This window comes from Bos javanicus, chromosome 23, assembly GCF_032452875.1.
Source record: "Bos javanicus breed banteng chromosome 23, ARS-OSU_banteng_1.0, whole genome shotgun sequence".
Taxonomy (NCBI): Eukaryota; Metazoa; Chordata; class Mammalia; order Artiodactyla; family Bovidae; genus Bos; species Bos javanicus.
The window spans coordinates 18,653,566-18,680,078 of record NC_083890.1 but is presented as its reverse complement, the minus strand read 5'-3'; the positions used below and the strand labels follow the sequence as shown (position 1 = coordinate 18,680,078).

The window sequence follows — 26,513 nt, the reverse complement described above, 5'->3', positions numbered from 1 at the left end:
TCAATTTGTATGCTTTCTCCCCATCTACCATTAATTAGAATGGGATGATTATTGCAGGAGCATACTTGAGAACTGCTGCTATACAGTGAGTTACTGAATACTTTTGACTGAGTTAAGAACAATTTTATTTCTAATATAAAAGTAGAAATTGAGTAGAGAAGCAAAAATTTTTAACAGAATTCTCTTGGTAAAACTTGAAACAAAATATTCTCTTGGTTCAGATTTTTTAATCATGTATGACATCCATTTCCAGAGAGAAACCAGCAGAGTTTTTAAATCTTGAAGGATATTGTTCTGAATAAATATATTACACTATGATATGAAAAATGTAACTAAAAAATGACTAGAATATGGTTGAGTAGCCTAGTTTTTGCTTTATCACTTGCTTTCTAGTTGGGGGAAGTCACAAGTTCTGTAGAAGTTATTTTCAAATATTAGGGAATCTCAAAATTGGGGTCATTGGTATGAACTGCCTCAAGTTCTTATTCTTTTCTTCCAGTTAATCCTTTTCTATTTTAAGGTTCATTCCACTTCCTGGACTTTTGATCAAAAACTTCCTGTTTAGGAGTGGAGCTTGCAGCGGGGATTCGGCTGTGGAGGTCAGAATGCAAGGTGCAGAGGCTTGGGGAATGAGGAGGTGTGGACGGACAAGTGAGTGATACCTTGCTGTCAAAGAGGCAGTCTTAAGGAGAGTAACGAGATTTTTGACAAAGTAACGAAAACTAAGAGCTGCCCCTAATAGGCACTCATATACAAGCCATTCACTGGGATCCTCCAAGGCTATCAACTCTTATATCTGAGAAGTGTACCACAATGCCAGCTCTAACTTAATCCCACAGGACTCCCCAACTACTTAAACCAGTGCTTCCATTGCAGCAAAATTACATTTACGCAGCAGTGCCGAAAGAGAAAATAACCATAGAAATGGAAATTCAACTTAAGAACTGACACTTTGGCCCAATTCATGGACTACAAAACCAAAAGGACAGAAATTATTTCCAGATTCCCTCAGTGCTGAAATGGAGATCAAGCCCTGAGCCTTTGGAGTGGGAGCACTGCCTCCAAGACCCTAGACTACCAGAAAACTAACCCTCAGTTCAGTTCAGTTCAGTTCAGTCGCTCAGTTGTGTCCGACTCTTTGCAACCCCATGAATCGCAGCACGCCAGGCCTCCCTGTCCATCACCAACTCCCAGGGTTCACCCAGACTCACGTCCATCGAGTCAGTGATGCCATCCAGCCATCTCATCCTCTGTCGTCCCCTTCTCCTCCTGCCCCCAATCCCTCCCAGCATCAGAGTCTTTTCCAATGAGTCAACTCTTCGCATGAGGTGCCCAAAGTACTGGAATTTCAGCTTTAGCATCATTCCTTCCAAAGAAATCCCAGGGCTGATCTCCTTCAGAATGGACTGGTTGGATGTCTTTGCAGTCCAAGGGACTCTCAAGAGTCTTCTCCAACACCACAGTTCAAAAGCATCAATTCTTCAGCGCTCAGCCTTCTTCACAGTCCAACTCTCACATCCATACACGACCACAGGAAAAACCATAGCCTTGACTAGACGAAACTTTGTTGGCAAAGTAATGTCTCTGCTTTTGAATATGCTATCTAGGTTGGTCATAACTTTCCTTCCAAGGAGTAAGCGTCTTTTAATTTCATGGCTGCAGTCACCATCTGCAGTGATTTTGGAGCCCAGAAAAATAAAGTCTGACACTGTTTCCACTGTTTCCCCATCTATTTCCCATGAAGTGATGGGACCAGATGCCATGATCTTCGTTTTCTGAATGTTGAGCTTTAAGCCAACTTTTTCACTCTCCACTTTCACTTTCATCAAGAGGCTTTTTAGTTCCTCTTCACTTTCTTCCATAAGGGTGGTGTCATCTGCATATCTGAGGTTATTGATATTTCTCCCGGCAATCTTGATTCCAGCTTGTGTTTCTTCCAGTCCAGCATTTCTCATGATGTACTCTGCATATAAGTTAAATAAGCAGGGTGACAATATACAGCCTTGACGAACTCCTTTTCCTATTTGGAACCAGTCTGTTGTTCCATGTCCATTCCTGACCTGCATACAAATTTCTCAAGAGGCAGGTCAGGTGGTCTGGTATTCCCATCTCTTTCAGAATTTTCCACAGTTTATTGTGATCCACACAGTCAAAGGCTTTGGCATAGTCAATAAAGCAGAAATAGATACTTTTCTGGAACTCTCTTGCTTTTTCCATGATCTAGCAGATGTTGGCAATTTGATGTCTGGTTCCTCTGCCTTTTCTAAACCAGCTTGAACATCAGGAAATTCACGGTTCACATATTGCTGAAGCCTGGCTTGGAGAATTTTGAGCATTACTTTACTAGCGCGTGAGATGAGTGCAATTGTGCGGTAGTTTGAGCATTCTTTGGCATTGCCTTTCTTTGGGATTGGAATGAAAACTGACCTTTTCCAGTCCTGTGGCCACTGATGAGTTTTCCAAATTTGCTGGCATATTGAGTGCAGCGCTTTCACAGCATCATCTTTCAGGATTTGGAATAGCTCAACTGGAATTCCATCGCCTCCACTAGCTTTGTTTGTAGTGATGCTTTCTAAGGCCCACTTGACTTCACGTTCCAGGATATCTGGCTCTAGGTGAGTGATCACACCATCGTGATTATCTGGGTTGTGAAGATCTTTTTTGTACAGTTCTTCTGTGTATTCTTGCCATCTCTTCCTAATATCTTCTGCTTCTGTTAGGTCCATACCATTTCTGTCCTTTATCTAGCCCATCTTTGCATGAAATGTTCCTTTGGTATCTCTGATTTTCTTGAAGAGATCCGTAGTCTTTCCCATTCTGTTGTTTTCCTCTATTTCTTTACATTGATCGCTGAAGAAGGCTTTCTTATCTCTTTTTGCTATTCTTTGGAACTCTGCATTCAGATGTTTATATCTTTCCTTTTTTTTTTATATATATATCTTTCCTTTTCTCCTTTGCTTTTTGCTTTTCTTCTTTTCACAGCTATTTGTAAGGCCTTCCCAGACAGCCATTTTGCTTTTTTGCATTTCTTTTCCATGGGAATGGTCTTGATCCCTGTCTCCTGTACAATGTCACAAACCTCATTCCATAGTTCATCAGGCACTCTATCTATCAGATCTAGGCCCTTAAATGGAATATTACTCAGCCATAAAAAGGAACACATTGGATTCAGTTCTAATGAGGTGGATGAACCTAGAACCTATTATACAGAGTGATGTAAGTCAGAAAGAGAAAGATAAATATTGTATTCTAACATATATTTTGGCTGGATGGCATCACTGACTTGAGGCACATGAGTTTGGGTGAACTCCGGGAGTTGGTGATAGACAGGGAGGCCTGGTGTGCTGCGATTCATGGGGTTGCAAAGAGTCAGACACGACTGAGTGACTGAACTGAACTGAACTGAACATATATATATGGAATCTAGAAAAATGGTACTGAAGAATTTATTTACACGGCAGCAGTGGAGAAACAGACATAGAGAATAGACTTATGGACATTGGGAGAAGGGAGGAGAGGGTGAGATGTATGGGAAGAGTAACATGGAAACTGACATTACCATATGTAAAATAGACAGGCAATGGGAATTTGCTGTATGGCTCAGGAAACAGGGCTCTGTATCAACCTAGAGGGGTAATATGGAAAGGGAGAAGGAGGGAGGTTCAGAACGGAGGGGATGTATGATTACTGTGTGGAAAATTCTGAAAGAGATGGGAATACCAGACCACCTGACCTGCCTCTTGAGAAACCTATATGCAGGTCAGGAAGCAACAGTTAGAACTGGACATGGAACAACAGACTGGTTCCAAATAGGAAAAGGAGTACGTCAAGGCTGCATATTGTCACCCTGCTTGTTTAACTTCTGTGCAGAGTACATCATGAGAAATGCTGGGCTGGATGAAGCACAAGCTGGAATCAAGATTGCTGGGAGAAATATCAATAACCTCAGATATGCAGATGATACCACCCTTATGACAGAAAGTGAAGAAGAACTAAAGAGCCTCTTGATGAAAGTGAAAGTGGAGAGTGAAAAAGTTGGCCTAAAGCTCAACATTCAGAAAACTAAGATCATGTCATCTGGTCCCATCACTTCATGGCAAATAGATGGGGAAACAGTGGCTGACTTTATTTTTTTGGGCTCCAAAATCACTGCAGATGGTGACTGCAGCCATGAAATTAAAAGACACTTACTCCTTGGATGGAAAGTTATGACCAACTTAGACAGCATATGAAAAAGCAGAGACATTACTTTGCCAACAAAGGTCTGTCTAGTCAAGGCAATGGTTTTTCCAGTAGTCATGTATGGATGTGAGAATTGGACTATAAAGAAAGCTGAGCGCCAAAGAATTGATGCTTTTGAACTGTGGTGTTGAAGAAGACTCTTGAGAGTCCCTTGGACTGCAAGGAGATCCAACCAGTCCATCCTAAAGGAGATCAGTCCTGGGTGTTCATTGGAAAGACTGATGTAGAAGCTGAAACTCCAATACTTTGGCCACCTGATGAGAAGAGCTGACTCATTGGAAAAGACCCTGATGCTGGGAAAGATTGAGGCAGGAGGAGAAGGAGATGGTTGGATGGCATCACCAATACAATGGACGTGGGTTTGGGTGGACTCCAGGATTTGGTGATGGACGGGGAGGCCTGGCGTGCTGCGGTGCATGCGTTCGCAGAGTTAGACATGACTGAGTGACTGAACTGAATTGAACTGATGTCTGATTCATGTTGAGGTTTGACAGAAAAGAAGACAATCCTGTAAAGCAATTATCCTTCAGTAAAAAAATAAATTAAAAAAAAAACCTTCCTGTTTGGAATTTATGGTTTCTTGGAGGAAGGGACAGTTAATGCAGTTTGGGATAGACATGTACACACTGTTATTTAAAATGTATAACAAACCAAGACCTATTGCATAGCACATGGAACTCTGCTGAATGTGGCAACCTGGATGGGAGGGGAGTTTGGGGGAGAATGGATACGTGTATACGTATGGCTAAATCCCTTAGCTGTTCACCTGAAAACTATCACAACATTGTTAATCAGCTATACTGCAGTACAAAATAAAAAGGTAAAAAAAAAGAAAAAAGAAAAACACCTTCCTGTTTAGAGGAGAGTATGGGGGAGAATGGACACATGTATATGTATGGCTGAGTCCCCTTGCTGTGCACCTGAAACCATGGCAACATTGTTAATTGACTATACTCCAATATAAAATAAAAAGTTAAAAAAAAAAACAAACCTTCCCATTTCTTCCAGGTTCTACTGTCATCTTTATGTCCCAGATATTTTTGCCATTGTCCCTCCTCTACATCAAGTGTTCAACCTCTTTACTGATATCTTCTCCAAAGTTTTTGAGCAAACTCAAGGTCTTGAACTTAAAAAAAATCTATTCTGTGACCTCGAATATTTCTCTACTCTCTTGCTTCTTCACTGTCCAAGTTCTTGGAAAGAATAACACAGTTGAATTCTCAACTTCCTTATCTACTCTTCCTTTTTCAAGTCACCACAATCAAATTTCTAATCCTATCAGAGACTTCCCACATATCCTACTAGGGGCTTCCTAGGTGGCACTAGTGGTAAAGAATCCATCTGCCACTGTAGGAGACCCAGGAGACTAAGAGTTTGATCCTTGGGTCAGGAAGATCCCTTGGAAGAGGAAATGGCAAACTGCTCCTGTCTTATTGCCTAGAGCTGCTGAGCCTGGAGGGCTACAGTCCAGGGGTTGCAAAGAGTCGGACATGACTGAGAGAGCACAAATTATGAATCCTACCACTGTATTGGAGCTGCTTTGCCAAACGTCGTTTTGAACGGGCTAAATCCAACTAACTCATTTTAGTACTGTTCATCTCTCTTTAAAACTCCTGGCCCTCCTGGTTTCCATGACAACACTGCTTCCTTAGTGTACTTCACGAGTTCTTCCTCTCCCTGTCCTACTGAATGTGGGTGTGTAGAATCCAGTCTTTGTTCTATGCGTACTCTTCTGGGCATTTCATTGTCTCTCTTGGCTTCAGTTGTGTCCACAGATCCTTTAGGAGAACGTTTTCAGGCCAAAGCTGGTACAGGGCTAAATTCCACATCTAAGTGACATGTGTGGAATGCTACGTATTGTGTGCTACTGTTTCCCAATGGGCATCTACCCTCTTGAACTCCAGACTTGATTTTGGCTTCTATCTCCACCACTCTGTCTGAAGTGTCCAGTTGGCTACTGCTTTATAGCTACCTGCGATTTCATATGGTCACCTTACACTTAACATGACTAACTTGCCTCTCGGTAACTTGAGGAAATTTGGAATCATTCTATTTCTTGGGGCTTACCTCCATCCTGATATCTTACCAGTTAGTTATATTTTGGTCCTCTATATTCTACTTCCTTAGTATTTCTTCCATCCGTCATGTTCTATCATTTCCTAGTCCACTGACATAGCTCTAGCCTATATCATCTCTTTCTTGAATTAACTTCTTCCAATTTTTCACCCTTCCAATATTTCTTGCACATCACTGCCAACCTCGTAACAGGCAAATTTAATAATGTCATTAAAATACATATTTCCAAGTTTCCCCATTTTTTATCAGATAAAGTCCAAATTCCATAAAACAACGCCCAAGACTTTCTCTGATTTGTCCCCTCCCAAGTTTCTGGCTCCCATTTTTACACACTGTGATCCCAGTGTGCTGGACGGGTTGCAATTCCCTCTAACACATTGGCTTTGCTTATGTTACTCCCTTTGCCTAAATTACCCTTTTTCATTTTGTTCAACTATTATTCACTTTTCAAAACTGGGTTTTTTGAGTCATCCATCTTCTTAATAGTAATAATGAAAAAGAAGACATATTAAGGGCTTATTATGTGCCAGACATCTTATGTACATTTTCAGGCAATCATCACAACAAAACTCTGAAGTTTATATCATTCTCAATACAAATTATTATACTAATAAGTGGCATATGTGTGCTCAGTTGCTTTAGTATTGCCTGACTCTTTGGGACCGTATGTACTGTAGCCCGCCAGACTCCTCTGTCCATGGGATTCTCCAGACATGAATACTGAAGTGGGTTGCCATGCCCTCCCCCAGGGGATCTTCCCAACCCAGGGACTGAACCCAGGTCTCCCGCAGGCAGATTCTTTACAGCTGAGCCAGTGGGAAAGTTTAGTGTTAGGATTAGGGTGGCATAGAAGCCCGTATTTTTTGGGTTAATGAGTTTAAGTATACTCTGGAAAGAGGATATAGCTTCTGCTGCATCCATGAAAGACTAAAAATAAAAGTAAATTAACTTGATTAAATTTTTGATATAAACCCCTGGTCACTGGGCTTCCCTGATAGCTCAGATGGTAGAATCTGCCTGCAATGCAGGAGACCTGGGTTCTATCCTTGGGTCAGGAAGAGCCCCTGGAGAAGGAAATGGCCACACACTCTAGTATTCTCTTTGGAGAATTCCATGGACAGAGGTGCCTGGTGGGCTACGGTCCACAGGGTTGCAGAAAGTCGGACATGGCTGAGCAGGTAACACTTTCAGTTTTCACTCCTGGTCACTAGCAATTGATCTGAGCATTCTTTAGTCAATACAGGTTTGCATCCAGCTTCAGAATGTGAACTAGGAACAGCAGGTTGCATTAGCTATACCATGGTTTACTTCACTCATGGTACAGATTAATTTTCCTCCCTCTTTCCACATTTCATAGAAAAATAAATGTATATGCATAATAGAAAATGGAGACAGTTACTCAAACAATTCCCTGAATTAGATCCAGTTTTACTTACATCTAAATATCTCCATGAAAATACTTTGTCGAACTGAATGTTTCTGTATATTTGTCTCAACTGAATTCTCCACTTTATTTTCAGGTATTGATAGACCCTCTCTCCTCATCCCCTGAAAAACAAGTATTGTTTTCTTTTATTCCTTTATTTTGGCCATGCCATGTGCTTTCAGGATCTTGATTCTCTGACCAGGGATCGAACCTGTGACCCCTGTAGTGGAAGCACAGAGTCCTAAGCACTGGACTGCCAGGGAATTCTTCCTCACATCTTAAAGCAAAAATAAAATATTCTTTGACATATATTAGACAGGTCTAGATGGGCTTCTATTATGTGAGCAGGGTTAAAAATTGAACTATTATTAAAAAAGGTACAAACTTTCCTTCACTTTCATAAGAACTTAGGATGGCAAAAATGCTAAAGATAATACAAACTCTGTACTTCATTGCTTATTTATGCCTAAAATTGGATTCTTGGTCCCATACATACACTCAAGATACTCTCTCCCCAGTCCTTTCCATCTCAGTTAATGGCAAAGTCATTTTTCCGGTGTCTCAGAACACTTGAGAGTCATGCATTGGTTCCTTTATGACCTCACATTATGTTATTCTTCTTTCTGGGTCACTCTTCTTCAGTTAAAATGGCCTTCTGGACATTCCTGCAACTTACCAACCCTGTTCCCACTTCAGGGCCTTCGCGTGCATTGTCCTCATGGTCTGGAATTCTCTTTCTTTAAACAACTACAGGTACCGCCTTCACGTTCTTCAAGTCATTATTCAAATAACACTTCCTTAGTGAGCCCTACCCTGCTAGTCGAATATAAAAATCACAATTCTCTTATTCCTTTTGTGCTTTATCTCATTCCATAATCTCTTTTCTGTTGTATAATTTTTCCACCTCTAACACTAATGGCCTTTTAATATATAATTTGAGTACTCATTTTGCTTATTGTCCAACTCCTTCTAGAATGTGAGTTTGATGATGGCATGGAGTTTTGTTTTGTCCACTGCTATATCTGTGGCTCCTAGAATAGTGCCAGGCACACTACGCTGCTGCTGCTGCTAAGTTGCTTCAGTTGTGTCCGACTCTGTGTGACCCATAGACGGCAGCCCACCACGCTTCCCGTCCTGGGATTCTCCAGGCAAGAACACTGGAGTGGGTTGCCATTTCCTTCTCCAATGCATGAAAGTGAAAAGTGAAAGTGAAGTCGCTCAGTCGTGTCCGACTCTAGCGACCCCAGGTAGGCCCATCATAAATAATTGCTGAGTAAATATGATAATTAGCATCTATTACTAACTCTCAACAAATAGACCCTGTTTTTCAAAGGTAGAAATGTAAAAGTTGTTTGTTTCCAATACAAGAGGTATTATATAGTAGATTCTATGGGAATGGAACAACTTAAGTTTCCATAAGTCTAGAGAGGTCAGGGGCCTGATGAAACCCTGATATTCTCTGATTCTCTTCCCATCGGAATCTTGAAAACATGATCATTTTCTAGCAGCCAAGCACTAATTTTAAAAGATCCTGGAATGTTAAACCTGCAATGAGAGTTTCCTAAGAGGATGGATCATGATTACAGTTCTACAAGCTGATTTTAGTATTTCTTCTCTCATCACTTTGCTACTCTTCCTACTTTGAAATATATGAATATAATTGGAAGGTTTGGGAAGCCAATTTGATTACACTATGAATAATTATGTGCTACACCTCCAGTGTATCAATAAATTTGATTAATATATACCTTTCCCTGTTGGTCTTTTAAAATGCACATAGTTGAACATCCAAACTGGCCTAAAGCAAGAGTCTGACAACGTTAGTAAGAGTTGAGAATTAGTAATAGGTGCTAATTATCGTATTTAATTTTTGGAAGCATAAATATGAAAGCTAAAACTATTCTGCACACCTTTAAGATCCATCTTTTTGTCATGCCTATTTAAAAGAAGCACAGAATTTTAGGGCTACAAGATTGTATTTTACTTGGCTTGATTGCCTTATTTTACACTTATGAAAACTGAGCCTCCAAGATACAAAATGACTTTACCAGGTACCACGGAACTGAATAACTGTTTTGGTCAGAACTTCTTCTAAGATTAAAACAAGGTAACTGTGAGATTGCCACTGAAAACCTGTTCTTAGTATAAGGAAATTAATTGACTATAGCAAAAATTACAATATGGAATTCTAAACAATATGCAGTCTTACGCAGTTTATTTCCATGGTGACTACATAAACACTAGAAAAGCAAATTAAGCAAAGGATAAAATAATTGATAAAATGATAAAATGGCTCCACAAGCATCCTAATAAATAATTAAGAGTCATGGGTCACAAAAGAGTTAAGAATTTGCAGGTCACCTGAAGTGAATTGTTCTATGGCATTCACAGGAGGAGAAGTTACTTTCTCACAGAGATGGTTCCATAGTATGCATGGCCTCTGCTATTATTTGGAGGATTAGGGATTCTTTTCTTACCTATCTAATCTAGTCATCTTTTAAGATGCCAAGAGGTATTTTTGCTTAGATATATATTCCTTTCTGTTTGCATTAGTGAGTCTATATTAAGGTTAATATGCCAGAGGAATGTAAAAGTCTACAGTAGCAGCTGGCTTTGTTCAAGGGATGAAGACTTTTTTGTGGTGTGATGAATTCAGTTTGGTCTCCTGGTGTGTCTTCTCCACATGTTTGGAAATCACATATTTTTCTGAAAGCTGGTAGTCATCAACATTTTCTTATCGGCACTGGTGTCATTGTTTTAGCATTGTTATAATGAAGATACTTTAGTAGTATTGATAACTGAGGATCTTTGGTATTAATTGAATGGAAAGTATTTTTGACTCTGTGGACAGGAATGCTCTCAAACTACAAACAAAATTATAGCTAAGCCAAATTTTTAAAATAGATTTTAACAGATTCCAGGAGGTAGGAACATTAAGATAATTCATGTGACTTCAAAGGTAAGATCTTTGTGAACAGCATGTCACAATTTCCTAAGAGTGAAATTTTGAGCTCCCTCTACCAGAACCTTGTTTAACTTAGTTTCTTTTCTCCGACACCTTTCCTATTGTGTGTGATCATATTGTAGGTCAGATACCAGTGGCTTGAGAGTAAAGTCTGGGTACTGTTCTGAAAACTAGGTTATATCTGGTCCCCATGTGATGCAGGTAAAACTCCCATGAAAATATGAGTATGGCAACACTGATGGAACATAATTTTAATTGAAATGATCTCCTTTGGGTTATATTTCTGTAGATCTAATATTAGTATTTCTCTTAATTCTCTATTTTCTTGCTAATGTACTTGAAAGGGTTTTTCAACAATTTTATAAACCAGTCTTCCTTCGTAAGAAATTATGACAATTTTCTCTGTTACTTTCCCTTAAAGTCTACACTTTTTCTACCAATGAACTGAGCCTTGATTTACACATTATGGTGAGCTTTTACATCCTAAACATATTTATTCTTTTGAAACTTTAATTATTTGGCAAGTATTTAAGCATTGGGGAGGTTGAAGAGACCTAAACACGAAATTAACAGAGAACTCAACTACAATCCACAGAGGAAATAATCAAATAAGTTGCTATAGGAAGAAGGAAGGGATTATTTCAGAACACAAATATTCACCGGCAAGAAACTAACCGAAGTAGCAACGCTTAAAAAACTGGAAGGTTAGTAGTTAAATCTTTGAAAAATACAGAAAGCAACTCAAGTCACTCTTATGACTGTATTATTTAAAGAAATATATCTGTATCAATCCTGAGGACAGGATGTACAGCTCAAAAGTGGGAGTCAAGATTTAAAAATAAGGAGAAGCAGGCTAAAATTCTAAGGAAAAATAAATACAGGATCATACATCAAGAAGCCTTGAAATAGCAAAAAGGTTTCAATCAAAACGTAGTCGTTAAATGTTAAAATGAGGAATGGGGGAAAAGTCGCTGCGGGGTATCATCTTCCACTGCCTGTACGGGAAGGATGGAGTGGTGATACGCGGGAGCCGGCGGAAGACCGGATGTTTCACTGTCTCAGAAATTGTCCCCTGTCCTCACACCGGCACCGTGAGCGGTCCTCTGGGGAAGCAAGCCTTTCTGATCTTTCCATTTCCCTGCACCATCCTAAAGGCACAGTCCCGCTGGGACTCCGGTAAATCTCAATTCTGAAGGAAACCGTTAGAGGCCAATCTCTGCCCTGAAGTTGAAAATAAACTTCCTCCGTCCCTCGAAAACGCCAGCCCTCTCAGCTCATTCTTAAAGGAATGGCCCTGAACATCCTCCAGTTCTGTTCATCCCCACCCCTCTCCCAGCAGCCCTCGTCCTAAAAAGGCCGCGGCGTGGCTCGGGGTCGCCCGCCCGCCGGCCAGGCGATCAAAGCACCACGGCCTCAAGGAAAGCGGCAGCAGGCGCGCGCCGCGAAGCCCCGCCCCCAGCGAGTGTGGCGGAAGTGGCTGGCTCAGGAAAGGAGACCGCGCGCCACCTGGCCGAGCGCGCATGCGCCAGCGCCCGCGCCGAGAGTGGTGGGGGCGATCGTAGCCCTCCCTCCTCCACCTCCGCCACCCCCGCCCCACAGTGAGAATCGGGCTCACGCCATCTTGCCCCCCCACCCCCACCCCAACTACGTCCCCGCTGAACCACCCTTTCCCTTTCGACACTTTCAGCCCCCCACCCCGCCCTTTTCCAAGCGTGTCCCGGGCCGCCGCCGCAGAAACCGCACCATCTCTAACCCCACATTCTCCACGCGGGACGCCCAGCCGTGTCTACAAGTGTTCTTAGAGCAGAGGTTGTAGGGGGTATCGGGGGCGGGACGGGGGAGGACGGGGGAGAGGGCTGGGGTCGAGAGGGGCGCCGAACCCACGTGTCTGGGCCCCGCCCCGGCCCCTGTCCCCGGGGGACGGCCGCGGGGGGTCCCGGGCATTCGCGCCAGAGGCCGAGGGGAGAACCGAAGCAGCGTCTCCGGAGCCGCCGGCCCCGCGAGGCGCCCGGGTTCGCCCGCGGAGTGTGGAGTTGGCCTTGACTCCTCCCCGTTGGCGGGTGGGCGTGGGGCCAGGGGAGTTGGGCGGGCGGGTGAGAGCGGGTACCGCTGGGTGTGTTAAGAAGCACCTTCCGCCTGTCATCTAGGCCGTGTTTAGGGGGAAATAATTCTTAAAGAAGGAAATTGTTGCTTTATGGGCGAGGTGAAAGAAGAGTTAGGTAGTGTTAGAAGAGGTATAGCATCCTGGAAAGGGAAAAGATTGACTCTCCCCACATCTGTTATCCCTGGGGAAATTATTTAGCGTGTTTTTGGCTGGGTGTTTTGGTCTGTCAAATGGGGGTAGTAGTAGCCTATCTCAGAAATGTGAGGATTAGATGAGATAATACAGGTTAAATGCTTATTGCAAGCTCTGAGCACTGATTAATTACCTGTCATTTTTATCTCTCTGTTTTAAGGAATTCAGAATGACTGTGACCTGGCTTTCTAAGTGAGAAAATGAAACTGGCCGCAATTTATAGGGGGCAGTGGAATGTAGTATGTGGCGCTCAGAGGCGTTCCTGGAAATGTGTTATTAATGTACACGGGGATAAATGAGCTTAACTCCCTGAGGTTATAAGACTTTAGCTACCAATATTTCCTTGCAAAGAAATGATGATGAATTTATCTGGGAGGGGAAGATCTAGAGTCTTAGTGTATGTGAGGGATAGAACTTTGGAAGTAGAATTAAATTTGTCTATGAAGATTTACTTGAAGACCAAATTGAGTACGGAACTCGTGGAATTTCTGGTAGATGTTTGAGAGAGGATGGATTTGACTGTTATGAATAAATTTCCTGATAGTTACTATTTTGCAAAAATAAAGTGCCCTTTAGTGTGCTATTGCACGTTTCTTGTCTCTGGGAACATTTAAGAAAAGATCTAGAGCAGCCCTGTCCAGTGGAACTTCCTGTCGTTACGGAAATATTCTGTAATCTCTGCTTTCCTAATATGGTACCCACTAGACACAAGTTGCTCTTAAGCATTTGAAGTATGGCTAGTGCACTTAGGAATTTAATTTTTAATTTTATTTAAATTAATTGATGTCGGGAAGATCCCCTGGAGAAGGAACCCACTGCAGTATTCTTTGGAAAATCCCATGGACAGAGGAGTCTGGAAGGCTGCAGTCCATGGTTTGCAAAAGAAGCCAACAGGACCTAGCAACTAAGCAAACAAAATTAATTGAAATATAAATAGCGGCTTGTGGCTAGTGGCTGCCTTGTTGGACAGCATAGGTCTAGAATCTAGGCCCTGAGACCTTTTCCAATTCTTGATTTGGTTGAATTTTAAGTTGGAGAAGCCAGTTCTTAGAACATTTGTTGCCTTAGGGAATCATAATTATATTCAAATAATACCTTTCATTCAAATACTGTAGTTCAAAGCTTGGGTCTGTTAATACTTATTTACAGCTTGCAAATTAAAGCAAAGCATTCTTTTGACTCCTAGGTTGTACAGCTAATGCCAGATTCATCTGGAGAGTCGTAATAATATGAAGTGGAGTTTCCTTTAACCATTATTGTACTGTGACTGGGTGTCCACTATCTTTTATCACTTTAGTTAGTTTTCAGTGAAAACCTTTCAACTCTTTTATTCCTAAAGTTTTTTCAGTTTGAAAGATCGTGTTTTTCATTAACTATAATAGTAAACTTTGAGCATTGGGCCATTGCAATAGTTTTGTAGTTATTGGTATTCAAAACTCTTGAAGAGAGAAGCCTGAAATTTGGCAGTATTTTGCAAGGATGCTTTCTTTGAAATATAGTTTTTTTTTTTTTTAAGCAAATGTTTATAAAGTTAAGTTTTGAAGAAAACCTTAAAAAAAAACCCACTTTATTTATCGATAACACACCCTTAACTCTGGTCTGGTGTCTGTAGAGTGGTACCCTTTGTCTCAAGGCTGATGATAATCCTTGGATCTGGAACAAAAACTGGAAGCTCATAAATAAAGCATATACAGAGAATACCCCATAACATACAAATCAAATGGATTGCTCTTGTGTAGGGTGACTGTATACCCTGCTTTTTTGGGTCAGTCAGGGTTTAGAGCCTGTTTGTCTCTGCATAATTATTAATAGGGACCCTTTCATTTTAAAAAATGTTCCAGATGGGTCCACATAATAATATGGTCACCCTCCTTTTAAGCTTGTTGAAATCTGGAGTATATAATTTTAGGAGGAGTAAATGTACTGTGGTCTCAGAAATGTACTCACTTTGAAGTAGTGACAGATATTGCTTATGTGCATAAATAACACATGAGCTGTCTGGAGTAAGGCCAGCAAGTGACCTGTCCGCTTAAGCCACTGATAATTAAAAATTTCTACTTTTCTCAGTATAATTGGCTAGCAATCTTGGGTACTTTGATTATTGGTTTTCTCTAAAAAAATATTTTGTTGTAAAATCTGCAGAGAAAGTTGGACCATGCCAGTCAAATCAGAACACTGAGTATTCTTGTTGAAAATAATACCTGTTTTACTGTATGGTGAAATTGAGCGATGAAATTAGTTAGAAATCTGCTTACCACGTTAAAGACTGGTTTCACTTAAATAGTAAAGAATAATAGTTCAATCTAATGCATTATTGTGTTAATTGAATTTATAGTGTAGTGGATTAAAATACTTTATTGAGAGTCAAACACATTTGGTTTGATTCCTCACTGCTGAGGGTTAAATGCAGTAACCCCTGTGATGTGTTGGGTGCAGTGCTGGGTGCAGCAAAGCACAGAAGTACTCAGCAAGTATTAGCTGCTCTAGCCTTAAGTTTATCAAGTAATGGATCTGGAGATGCATTTTGCATTAGTTTTAACTAATTCCAAAATCCAGGTGTACACGTTTTCTGCCCTATGATTTCAGTTGAGATGTTTAACTTTTCTGAGTCTCAATTTCCTCATCAGTAAAATAGGATTAGGACCTAACCTTAACCTACCTCCTCACAGGATTACTGGAGGCTTCAGATGAGAACTGCATAAATTGTCTTTCAGACGTTAATTTAACTGGTTGAGTCTCAACTGGTCTACCTCCTACCTCCAGTAAAGACTGGCCTTAAATCTGCAAAAACTGCATGTATTTTAATTTGTGAATCAGCACATACATAAGATCATTCTCTTTTACAAATAATACTGTAAGTCCCAGCAATGGTGCTTAATTGGTCTGTTTCCAGTATATTCCCTGCCCCAAACAACTCTATACTAACTGCTAAGGGAAAAACCAATGTTTTCATGGGCACTTCATGTGTTCCAAACTAATGCTCTATCTTATTTATCCAAAGATGTCATTCCCCCTTAATAGGTGGTACTGATGAGTCTTTACTTTCTGGAATGGATATGTAAGATTCTTTGTTTACATTGCTGCCTCTGATAATATCTAATAGTGGATATTGAAGTTTAAGTTTATGAATATGAAAATAACATTCTGTCTGGCATATAGTATGTATTAGTTGCTGAAAAACTGTTGTGTTCCTTGAATTTTCACAGGGCAGTAAATATGTGAACTTCTAAAATTATAAAATATACAAATATACATTACTTATAAAGCTTAAAGTATACTTTTGCTATTTCAAATGCTGTAGAGGTTTTTTGACTGGATCCTTTATATTTCACTTTTTTTTTCATATTAATTTGTTTCTGAATCTTTAAAAGACTACTCCTAAGCATAGTATTCTTTCTCTGAGGATATGCATGTTTAATAGTAGTACTTTGGGATGTGTTTTCAAGAAACTGTACTTTTGTTGGGTTCATCATCATCGTCATCATCATGACGAACTGAGTATTTCTAGGTACCAGGCACTGTCCTTGGTGCTTTGTGTACATTACTTGATGTCGCCTATGAGAGGAGTACTTTTAATCTCCTTTTTAAAGATGAGGGAACTGAGGCAGGGAGGTGAGTGACTTGCCCAAGGTCACCTGGTAAGTGTTAGAGCCTGTATTTGAACTCCAGAGCCTAGCTCTTTATCTGCTAAACCGTGAGTTGGCATAGACAGATACTTCACAACAAAGTTCACTATGACAAACACATTGTGGAGGACTTGTGAGTTAATTATAACCAACTTTTATTTGTGTGTTCCTTGTGGGATAGTAGAAAGAACTCTGGACCAGAAGTCAGGGGACCTCAGTTTTAATCCCAGCTGTATCGCTAAATAGTGATGTGTCCTTGGGTAGTTCAAGAAACCCCTCTGGACTTCAGTATCCTCACCTGAAAAATGAGGGATTTGGATGAAATTAGTGATTTTCAAACTGTAGTTCTGAACTTCAGATGTCTTTGGTCCCCCCTCCCGACAGTCCATGGGGTTGCCAAGAGTCGGACTCGACTGAACGCCTAACACTTTCACTTTTTTTTTCCGCCTGCCAGCGTGCATAGTTATACTTTGCCCGTTATAGTTGTTTATCTGTTTGCCTGAGATTTACTTTTAAGCAAAGAATTCCTGAACTTAATTTTTAAAGTTATCAGTCTCTAAGAAAACGTAATGACAAGTTCCCTGGTACTACTTCTCAGTAATTCATATTTTAGTGTGTTAAAACTAGGCACTAAGGTAGAAGATGGGTGAATTTTTGTATGTGTGTAGGTGGACTGGCTATTGTGGGTTATCTAAGATCAGAGCGCGTTTTTGTGTGTTAGATTTGTGGCCTTCACCCAGTGTTTTCACTCTTCTTTGTTAGTTGGGGGGAACACATGCCTAATAGGATGGTTTTGAACAAATGTGAGCTAATACAGGTGAAAGATCCTTTATAAATTCTGAAATGCTTATGCAAACTCATCTCTTTTATACATGCCTCCAGAAAATGTCCCCCTCCTTTTTCTGTTTAGTCACGTTAAGTGTGTTTTTAACCACATGAGATATTTTATTGAATTGTTTGTACTTAATATGGACTTCTCATAACAGTTAATATTTTTAAAATGTGAGTCTGGACTAGAAGAGAATCTTGATGTTTAAGAGATCTCCTTTTTTGACATCCTTGTCAAATATACTTACTTCTTATTATTAGAAGTATAATTGATTCCAAATATCTGGAAAGTTAACCATTGTCACTCAATTGTGTATTATTTTATATAGAAACAAGTGTTTTTGATATTGGAAAAGTGAGCTTGCCATTTTCTCAGGGTTTTGGATGTCATGTATTTTAGGATGATCTGACAGGCAGATTGGCTGTGTGTAAGAAACATTTTTGCAAAGAATAAAAATTTTTTTGAAACTCGTTTAAGAGTTAATACTTAGGAAACTCAGTATTTCTTAAGGAGAGTACTGTATATGAAAACACATGGGGAAAAAAAAGAAAGCACATAGAGTAGAAACCTACATTAATATGAAACTAAAGAAAAGATAGAACTTCACGTGTCTCTGACCATTGTGTCACAGCTTCTTTGTCAGTAGGTAAAAAAAAATTGCTCATGTAGCCAACTGAGATATGTAAGCGTAGTTTATAATCTATCTAGAGGGAATTTTCGTGTTTTACAAGTGTTTTGATATTTTCAATTCAAGTGTATTTTTTGAGTGCTCATATGTTGTAGCCACTGCCTTCTTTACAATACTCCTCTGAGATAAATTATTCTTGACATATCAAGAAACTAAACGAGAGATTAGTTGACTGTTACTACCAAGTTATAGTAGGTATTAACTTGAATTGGGGTGTATATAAATATATTGGAATTACTATTGTGTTATCCCCAACTAGACATAGAAGTTTTAAAATTTTGCACATTTTAATTTGTTTTTTTTATTTTTTATATTCTCAGTGATTGATCATTTGGTGGTATTTTTCACAGCAGGAGGAAATTTATATCATGATATAACTTGAGCTTTTTTTTTTAGGCAGTAAAGCTGAAATGTGTGTAATAGTGTTGGTTTAACCATAATCTCTTCCTGCCTTTGGAGTTCTATAAAAATGAAAATGTTCTGATTATAACAGAACATTATACTTTATATTATTTGGGATTATTACTTTATATTATGTAGGATGCTCAGATTATAAATGATTGAAATTGAGACTCTTAGATGCTCAGAATCAGTACAGAGGTCTGCTGAATTAATTTTTCTCAAGAATGAAACAAAAAATTCTGCTGTCTTTTAATAAATGGGTAGACTGATGGATTTCACAATCCAGATTTTGACATTGTTTTGAAGGTGTTTTAACTAGTAATAAAGTTTTCAACTCTGAAGTATTTTAGGCTAAAGATGTTGCATGGTATTTCTTTGGTCATTTAGTCACTAAAAATAGGAGCTATAAACAGAAACCGAGTAACAGGTTCATTACGTTTTTCCTTAATTCACATTTGTGATGTATAACTTTATTACATTAAAACATTTTTTTTGTCATATTTTCTAAGAAAAGGGGTATATCCTCAAATTCCATTATTTTTATTAAAAGATACCAGTCTTTATACTCTGGCACAGAATTTTACAGATGTGATGTAATATTGGCTATTGGCTGAATGATCAGGTTTAAATATAAGTATTAATCAGTGATGAACTTATTCCTTGAGTTCACATTTAAACTGTGGCATGTTGAAATAATCTAGGTCTCCATCTGCACATCTGAATTCATTTTGTAAAATATGGCAAACAGCTGCATTTCAATTGAAAGCTAAAACAACTGTAGGACATTAACCCATTGAGAAGATTACAGTAGGTTTTCAGTTCCATGTTAACTATATTTATTAGAGAAAATTGACTTGAGTGCTTCTGCTTTTAACCGACATTTATTTTTTTTAATGTCTGGGAGATAGGAAATAAAGCATTGGAATGATAGGACTTTGATGTGTAAAAAAGTTAATGTCTAAAGAAGTTAATTATCCCCATCATCAAACAAAATGTGGGCACAGGAAATAATTTTAAAGATTCTAATGCACTATCAGCTCATCATGTCAAGAAAAATGTTATCCACCTGTTTGATTTAAGAATTAAATAACTTGACTGTGAAAGGATGATCATGGTTATAATAAACTAGAATTGGGACCTTTTCCCTCTTACTAATAAATACTCTTGATATGAAACATTTGCAGCAGGGGCACAATCTAAGAAAGCTGGAGTTTTGCTATGAAGTTACTTTCTGAAATGTCTCTTCAGAGAGTGTTAAAGCAAGGTGACTGGATTTGCAAAATGAAAATTACTCTGGCAGTCTCTCAGAAGAGTCCCACAGAATGGCATGCCCTCAGATCTGACATGAGTCAGCCTAAATCATGACTGCTTTTGGAGAATGGGGTTAACATGTAATCTTTAAGTTTAACATCTTCTCCAGGATGTCATATCTCTTGTCAGTTTCTCTTGGGACAAGTGAAACATTTTCTAAATTCAATGGGATAGCCAAGTTCCTTTTTTAATCAATGTATTCTGATTCTGTAGGACTGTTCCTGGAAGTACTTGCTTTCCTGTCTTATTTTTCCCCAGTCTTGGACTGATGATAAAATAATTTTTTTTTTTAAACTGAGTTCCAAATGGTGTTTCCTCTTTCTCTCTAATATTTGTAGAAAAAAAGTACTTATCCCCCCCTCCCCCACCCCCACCAAAAGTCTTTGTGAACAAACAGGACAAATTCAGGCTTAAAAAGATCCATGATTTTTCATAACTTCTTTAGAATTTTGGTTTTCAGGCTCAGTTTGAGTGAAACCTTCTTCTTTCTCTGCTCTTACATTCTCTGTTGAATGAATTTTGCCTGGCCCTTAGGCCCCTCAGATTAGAGAGGGGTTTTGTTGGCATAGAGTTGGTCCTGCCACAGCATGCTATTGGGATGTTCCAGATCTAGCCACCCAGCTAGAATGCTGCTTGCCTTAGGTCTCTGTCCTTTTGCCTTATCAGAAGCTTCATATGTGGCCCATCTCAGACAGTAGTTTGTAGTAGTTAATTTTTTGAGCTTTCACTCATGGAAGTGAAAGTGAAGATTGCTCAGTCGCATCCAACTTTTTGTGACCCCCATGGACTATACAGTCCATGGAATTCTCCAGGCCAGAATACTGGAGTGGGTAGCCGTTCCCTTCTTGGCAGCATCTCCCCAGCCCAGGGATTGAACCCAGGTCTCCTGCATTGCAGGCAGATTCTTTACCTTCTGAACCACCAGGGAAGCCCACTCTCTTTCACTCATGGAGCTCCGCCTTTCTATCTCAGCCGTCAGTGAATGACTGGTTCAGGTTTCCTTTATCAATTTTAGTCTCTGTTGCCCACCAAAGTGGTCAGGTTAGAGGATGTATTAAGAAATACGTTTGAAAGCAGTGTGGAGAGTACACTGAGATGCAAGAAAGAAGCTATAAATAGAACTCAACAAGAAAGGGAGGAGGTAGAAACATAAAGTAGAATTTATTTGACTTCTTAGCAAATTTAAGGGTGCAGGAAAAGGAATCAAGGATGATGACTTGAGATTTTGAGCCAGGCTGACTAGTAGCAGCACTGATGTCAGTGTGAAAACAGAACTTATTTTATAAGGAAACTGATTAATATTTGTTGAATTATATTGAGGTCTTCTAGTGAAAATATTCAAGTTACTTAAACTTTGTGATGGTGAAGTAAGGATAATCTAAATTTGTCATATAAAAGTTCTTAGTGTTTTCTATGTAGAGGATCATGTCATCTGCAAACAGTGAGAGTTTTACTTCTTCTTTTCCAATTTGGATTCCTTTTATTTCTTTTTCTGCTCTGATTGCTGTGGCCAAAACTTCCAAAACTATGTTGAATAGTAGTGGTGAGAGTGGGCACCCTTGTCTTGTTCCTGACTTTAGGGGAAATGCTTTCAATTTTTCACCATTGAGGATAATGTTTGCTGTGGGTTTGTCATATATAGCTTTTATTATGTTGAGGTATGTTCCTTCTATTCCTGCTTCCTGGAGAGTTTTTTTTAATCATAAATGGATATTGAATTTTATCAAAGGCTTTCTCTGCATCTATTGAGATAATCATCTCTACATAGAAAACCCTAAAGACTCCACCAGAAAATTACTAGAGCTAATCAATGAATATAGTAAAGTTGCAGGATATAAAATCAACACACACAGATCCCTTGCATTCCTATACACTAATAATGAGAAAATAGAGAAATTAAGGAAACAATTCCATTCACCATTGCAATGAAAAGAATAAAATACTTAGGAATATATCTACCTAAAGAAACTAAAGACCTATATATAGAAAACTATAAAACACTGATGAAAGACAGCAAAGAGGAAACTAGTAGATGGAGAAATATACCATGTTCATGGATCGGAAGAATCAATATAGTGAAAATGAGTATACTACCCAAAGCAATCTATAGATTCAATGCAATCCCTATCAAGCTACCAATGGTATTTTTCACAAAGCTAGAACAAATAATTTCACAATTTGTATGGAAATACCAAAAACCTCGAATAGCCAAAGCAATCTTGAGAAAGAAGAATGGAACTGGAGGAATCAACCTGCCTGACTTCAGGCTCTACTACAAAGCCACAGTCATCAAGACAGTATGGTACTGGCACAAAGACAGAAATATAGATCAATGGAACAAAATAGAAAGCCCAGAGATAAACCCACACACCTATGGACACCTTATCTTTGACAAAGGAGGCAAGAATATACAGTGGAAAAAAGACAGTCTCTTTAACAAGTGGTGCTGGGAAAACTGGTCAACCACTTGTAAAAGAATGAAACTAGAACACTTTCTAACACAATACACAAAAATAAACTCAAAATGGATTAAAGATCTAAACATAAGACCAGAAACTATAAAACTTTTAGAGGTGAACAAAGGCAAAACACTCTCCGACATACATCACAGCAGGATCCTCTATGACCCACCTCCCAGAATATTGGAAATAAAAGCAAAAATAAACAAATGGGATCTAATTAAAATTAAAAAGCTTCTGCACAACAAAAGAAACTATAAGCAAGGTGAAAAGACAGCCTTCAGAATGGGAGAAAATAATAACAAATGAAGCAACTGACAAACAACTAATCTCAAAAATATACAAGCAACTCCTGCAGCTCAATTCCTGCAGCTCAAAAAATAAATGACCCAATCAAAAAATGAGCCAAAGAACTAAATAGACATTTCTCCAAAGAATACATACAGATGTGGTTAACAAACACATGAAAAGATGCTCAACATCACTCATTATCAAATAAATGCAAATCAAAACCACAATGAGGTACCATTTCACACCAGTCAGAATGACTGTGATCCAAAAGTCTACAAGCAATAAGTTCTGGAGAGGGTGTGGAGAAAACGGAACCCTCTTACACTGTTGGTGGGAATGCAAACTAGTACAGCCACTATGGAGAACAGTGTGGAGATTCCTTAAAAACCTGGAAATAGAACTGCCATACGACCCAGCAATCCCACTGCTGGGCATACACACTGAGGAAACCAGAATTGAAAGAGACACGTGTACCCCAATGTTCATCGCAGCACTGTTTATAATAGCCAGGACATGGAAGCAACCTAGAGGTCGATCAGCAGATGAATGGATAAGAAAGCTGTGGTACATATACACAATGGAGTATTACTCAGCCATTAGAAAGAATACATTTAAATCAGTTCTAATGAGGTGGATGAAACTGGAGCCTATTATACAGAGTGAAGTAAGCCAGAAAGAAAAACACCAATACAGTATACTAATGCATATATATGGGATTTAGAAAGATGGTAACGACAACCCTGTATGCGAGACAGCAAAAGAGACACAGATGTATAGAACAGTCTTTTGGACTCTGTGGGAGAGGGAGGAGGGGATGATTTGGGAGAATGGCATTGAAACAGGTATAATATCATATAAGAAACGAACCGCCAGTCCAGGTTCGATGCAGGATACAGGAAGCTTGGGGCTGGTGCACTGGGATGACCCAGAGGGATGGTATGGGGAGGGAGGTGGGAGGTGGGTTCAGGATGGGGAACACGTGTACACCCGTGGTGGATGCTTGTTGATGTATGGCAAAACCAATACAATATTGTAAAGTGAAAAAAAAAAAAAGAAAAAAGATAAAAAAGTTCTTAGCACATCAAGAAAGGGAGAATTCTTGAGTTCTTTCTGTTTATAATAGTTAACATTGTATACTGACTGCTCAGAACTGTTCTGGATGCTTTGTTCATGTTAGTTCATTTAATCCTTACAACAACCCATCATTACCATTTTACAGATGAGGTAACTGAGGTATAAAGAAATTAAGGAACTTGCCCCAAGTGCTAGTAAATTAGTGGAGCTAGGCTTCTAACCTTAGCGGTCTGACTCCTGACTCCTCATTATTTTTAATTATACTTACATTTCTTAGTACTGCTTAATTTTATTATATATTTTAGATTTGTTCATTCTTCTTTAACTCTGCAAACTACTTTGTAAAGAAAGTCATAGTATTGAAAAATTTATATAAACATAAAATAGTAACTAACATTTGTTGAGCACTTACTGTGTCCTTGAGATAAAAGCCAAGGCTTTTATCTACTTTTATTACTTAAATGTTATTTTCACTAATTCTTATTTAATGGACTGCCACATACAGTAAATAAAATGGTGTATATTAGGATTGGCATCTAGTTTCCCCATTATGCATCAGCTTATTTTTATTGGGAAAAGAAATCACATTTTAAATTGGTATTATTTAACCATAAGACTATAACATATCACAGTGCTAACTTCTGATCTACTGATTGGCTTTATTTCTATTATTCGTATTTTTGGCTGTGGTTCAAATGGAAATTAGGTCATGTTTTGGTTTTGTAATTTTGTATCTTATAGCTGTGCAACTTTTTCTTTAAATAAAGTGTTACTTGAAACCCCAATATATAAAATAGAAAAATCAGAGTTCTTGTGTTCAGGATGGCCAGTGGGAGCTCACTGAAACTGGGAACTTGCTGAAATATTGCCAGGGAATCTTAGGGCTCCCTGGAACACATTTTGAAAACCACTGAGCTCTGTTAAAATACTTTAATGAGTATATTTCTCCCAATACTTAGTGTAAAATATGTAATGAAAAGTTTATCACACAGCAGTTTTTTGATATCATATTTGACGAAGCAGTTTTCTACCTTGCCTTTATTTGATTTTAATAAAGAACAAGTATAGATAAATCAGATTTTTACATAAGACAAATCAGAATTTTAAAAATTTCTGTCATTTTTGAAGTAATTTATAATTGCTTCCCTTTTCTATGCATTTACTTATAGCTAAATACATTTTGTAAGCTGGGTTCTCTTTTTTATTTAGATGAATAATACTGCAGCCAGCCCCATGTCTGCTGCCACTTCAAGCAGTGGAAGAAGCACAGGGAAGTCTATAAGTTTCACTGCAGAACTGCAGAGTATGATGTGAGTATGGCTGTATGTCTCACTTACTACTCTTTAAGTTTGTTCATGTTGACAGAAGACAGCAGAAATAACCAGATTTATAAAACTTAACTTGCAAATTTGTACTTAAGTAAAAGAATGAAATAGTCTGATAACATTTTAAATAGCCAAGTACAGAAGGGGCAGATTGGTTAAAAATGCAGCGGTGATACCGCTGTTCCAAAAGTATGGCTCATCTTCATAAAAGAATGCGTACTCATGTAGACATGTGTGCCTAGCTACCGTTTACCCAGATCTGTATTACGGATTGTTTATTGTACTTTAGATCTAGAAAATTTGGACATTGATTTTATTCTTGAATACTTGGAAATATTTTCACAGAGTTCTCAAGTTTTTCTCAAATGTCCGTCATAATAATTCCATGAACCTCATTTGGTTTTCAGTTTTTATAATACTTCTGTGTTTCAGAACTGGAGAAAAAACTTAGGACATTTAAAAAACACATTTATTTCTTTTTTCAGAAATTGTGTATTCATTAAGATTTCTTTCCTAAGGCTCTTTTCAGCTTGATTTCTGGCTTCTTTCATTGAGACTGCATAACTTGATCTGATGAGAGGTAGCAGATTTATTAGAAATGTCTGCTGGCACATATTAGTTTTTCTTTATTATTGGTTCAGGAGACAATTTTCTGCATATGGGGGACAGCACATTAGAGCTCTTCTTTTCCTGTGGCTACATTATTCATGACATACCCAGCAATTTTAAAAGAATGTTTCTGTTGAAGTTTTAAGTGGGTGTATATTGATAGTCTTCATAGTGGATTAACTCCCTTGTGAGATGATTATCGTTCAGAGGAAAAATGGAAAAATGAGTTTGAGCAGGTATTTAATAGTTGCTTGGTAAACATACTTTAAACAGCATTGGAAACATTTAAGTCACAGGTTCTCAAACTTTGGTCTTGGGATGCCTTTAAACTCTCAGTTATTGAAGACCTTAAGCAGTGTTTGTTTATGTGAATTGTTTCTATTATTATTCATTGCTTAGAGTTTAAAACTAATAAAAATGATTCATGTGAAAAATAATAAGCCTATGATATGTTAACATAAGTAATATATACCCTATAAAATACTTATATTCTAAAACCAATAATTGGTAACACATTTTGTTAGGAAAGATAAGACTAAATTAAATGTGTTAATTTAGGAGTTGTATGAAGTTAGGCTGTCTTTTAAATTATGGAAACTTTTAAGGGTTTATGCTTGTATACACTTTGTATATTTAAAGATTTTAGCTGTAGTATAGTAGCTGTACGCTAAAATTTTATGTTGTACTGTTAATTATGTTTAAAAACTACTAAACGTGTTTTAGAATGTTTATAATATAAAGCAAGGAAATTCATTTTCCTGTAGAGCCAGTTCATTAATTTACTTTGTCATTTTAAAATCTTTTAATTTTGAAAATTTCAAACTCATAAAATCATTGGAATAGTATAGTGAACTCCATACATCCATCCTCAGACTAACGGTAATTGTTTTGCCA

General features: G+C 38.5%; 2 protein-coding genes across 11 annotated transcripts in view; one reads left to right on the top strand and one right to left on the bottom strand.

Annotated features, from left to right (window-relative positions):
* The window catches only part of RUNX2 (RUNX family transcription factor 2), a 348,854-nt gene that overhangs the window by 289,229 nt on the left and 33,112 nt on the right, over positions 1–26,513 (bottom strand). The window lies entirely within an intron of this gene.
* SUPT3H (SPT3 homolog, SAGA and STAGA complex component) overlaps positions 8,382–26,513 on the top strand; it is a 416,365-nt gene continuing 398,233 nt past the window's right edge. For 5 of the 7 annotated variants that reach the window (XR_009732847.1, XM_061398331.1, XM_061398330.1 and 2 more), the window contains exons 1-2: positions 12,235–12,518; positions 24,895–24,995. Coding sequence is in view for 5 of the 7 variants with exons in the window: in XM_061398331.1 (XP_061254315.1) it covers positions 24,895–24,995 (101 nt within the window). In the remaining 2 variants the exon portion in view is untranslated. Of the gene's footprint in view, positions 8,498–12,234; positions 12,519–24,894; positions 24,996–26,513 lie in introns of those variants that run through there. The other 2 variants (XM_061398335.1, XM_061398332.1) reach the window with 2 other exon arrangements.